The sequence below is a fragment of the Arachis ipaensis genome, chromosome B10 (genome assembly GCF_000816755.2).
Source record: "Arachis ipaensis cultivar K30076 chromosome B10, Araip1.1, whole genome shotgun sequence".
In the NCBI taxonomy this organism is placed as follows: Eukaryota; Viridiplantae; Streptophyta; class Magnoliopsida; order Fabales; family Fabaceae; genus Arachis; species Arachis ipaensis.
In genome coordinates, this window is record NC_029794.2 from 6,029,939 (window position 1) to 6,031,551 (window position 1,613).

General features: G+C 38.1%; 1 protein-coding gene across 1 annotated transcript; it reads right to left on the bottom strand.

The window, feature by feature from the left end:
- On the bottom strand, positions 605-1,478 carry LOC107620009 (probable E3 ubiquitin-protein ligase ARI3). Its single transcript, XM_016322234.2, has one exon. It carries the CDS (start codon positions 1,349-1,351, stop codon positions 605-607), a length of 747 nt encoding a protein of 248 aa, XP_016177720.1. The 5' UTR covers positions 1,352-1,478.

A 1,613-nucleotide genomic window follows, 5' to 3' on the forward strand; every position in this document is an offset into this window, starting at 1 on the left:
ATAGTAATGCATTATTTATAAAAAACTTAGTTCCTTTAAGCAATACTATAGTAGCTCTTTTGAAGTTTTCAATTATTTTTACACTACCAATAATCGTACTTACATTTGTTTCTTTTGTAACAAGAGAGATAAAATATCTTTCATCTCTAAGTATTGTATGTGTTAAAGAACGATCAAGTAGACATACTTTTTTATTGTTAAATTTGAACGAAACATAAGGAATATCTATATCTTCATTTACGAAAATAAAAAAATTATTATTAATTAAAAAAAAGAAAAAATACAAAAATAAAAAGCTACAAAGAAAAGAAAAAAAACTAACTAAGAAGAAAAAGAAAATCTAAGATGATAAAATTTTAATTAATACTCTTCTAAAAGAGATTTGCTTCATGACCTTCATCTAAATAAATAACATCGCTTAGCTAACTAAAATCACTTGTTTTATACTTGCATGGGTTGCTAAGGTCAAAGATATCATCGATGGTTTTCATGGATTTAAGGTGCTGCAGTCAATTCATGTAAAGTTGATAGCTGAAAGCTGAAAATCGTTAGATAAAAATTTAGTCAAATCAATTAAATTATTTAACGACTTTCATTATCAACTTCATATGAAGTCGAGTGCATCTGAGTTTTTACCTTCAGTCAAACGTATAAAAAGAATGATAAATCCAAATAGAATTGACAGACCAATAAACCATGATGGAGGAAAGAAGGCGGAACCGCCACAGGTGGAACCGACACAGGGGGAACCGCCACAGGGGGAACCGCCACAGCCATAGCAGAAGACATGTCCACACCTGCAAAGTATTCTACTGCACGTGAAAGGTTTCTTCTCAACGTAGAACCTGCACTTTGGGCACCTCTTCCACCCGTTCCTCTCCGCTAACTTCATCATCATTCTATCTTCATCCGTGCACGTGACGCACATCTGCCTAGGGTGTGGACCATCGTTGGAGCGGCGGTCATACAGGAATCTCTTGCTCTCGCTCTCAAGAACAGCAGCTTCACGCAATGACTTCTCCCACCGATGCAATACCGACTTTGGCAGAATCTCGCGGCAACCATTGGTTTCCAATAGACCACGGCACCGGGGCACCGGACACCGGATATTGATCACGTTGTCGTCGAGCTTAGAACAAACGTACTTCACCACGCAATCCGTACAATACGAGTGTGTGCAACCACTTATGGTGAAAGATTCCGCTTCGGTTTTAGTCACAATGCAGATTTCGCACACGAACGAGGAAATCGATGAGGACTTGCCTTTCTCCTCTCTGTTGATCTTCTTCGTTTGTTTTGTGGCGACGCCGACGTTGTTTCTGTGATTCTCTACAGCGTTAGAATTCGTCATTCTAAGCTGGCTCCTCTTGCTTGATCCCGATTCAGTTTCAGTTTCAGGTGGTGACCGTGATGGTGACCACCAACGAGAGTGGTTACTGCCTCATGAAAAGCTCTTCGCTCGTCCTCATGTTTTCCAGAAATTTAAGGCTTTCAAGATGAGGGAGTGATTGGTCTTGTCAGTTATTTATTTAGGAAGAAGTAAGAATTAAACCCTAAACCCTAATACTTAGCAACTGACCAATAAATTTAAATTTTTATAAAAATATACTTTT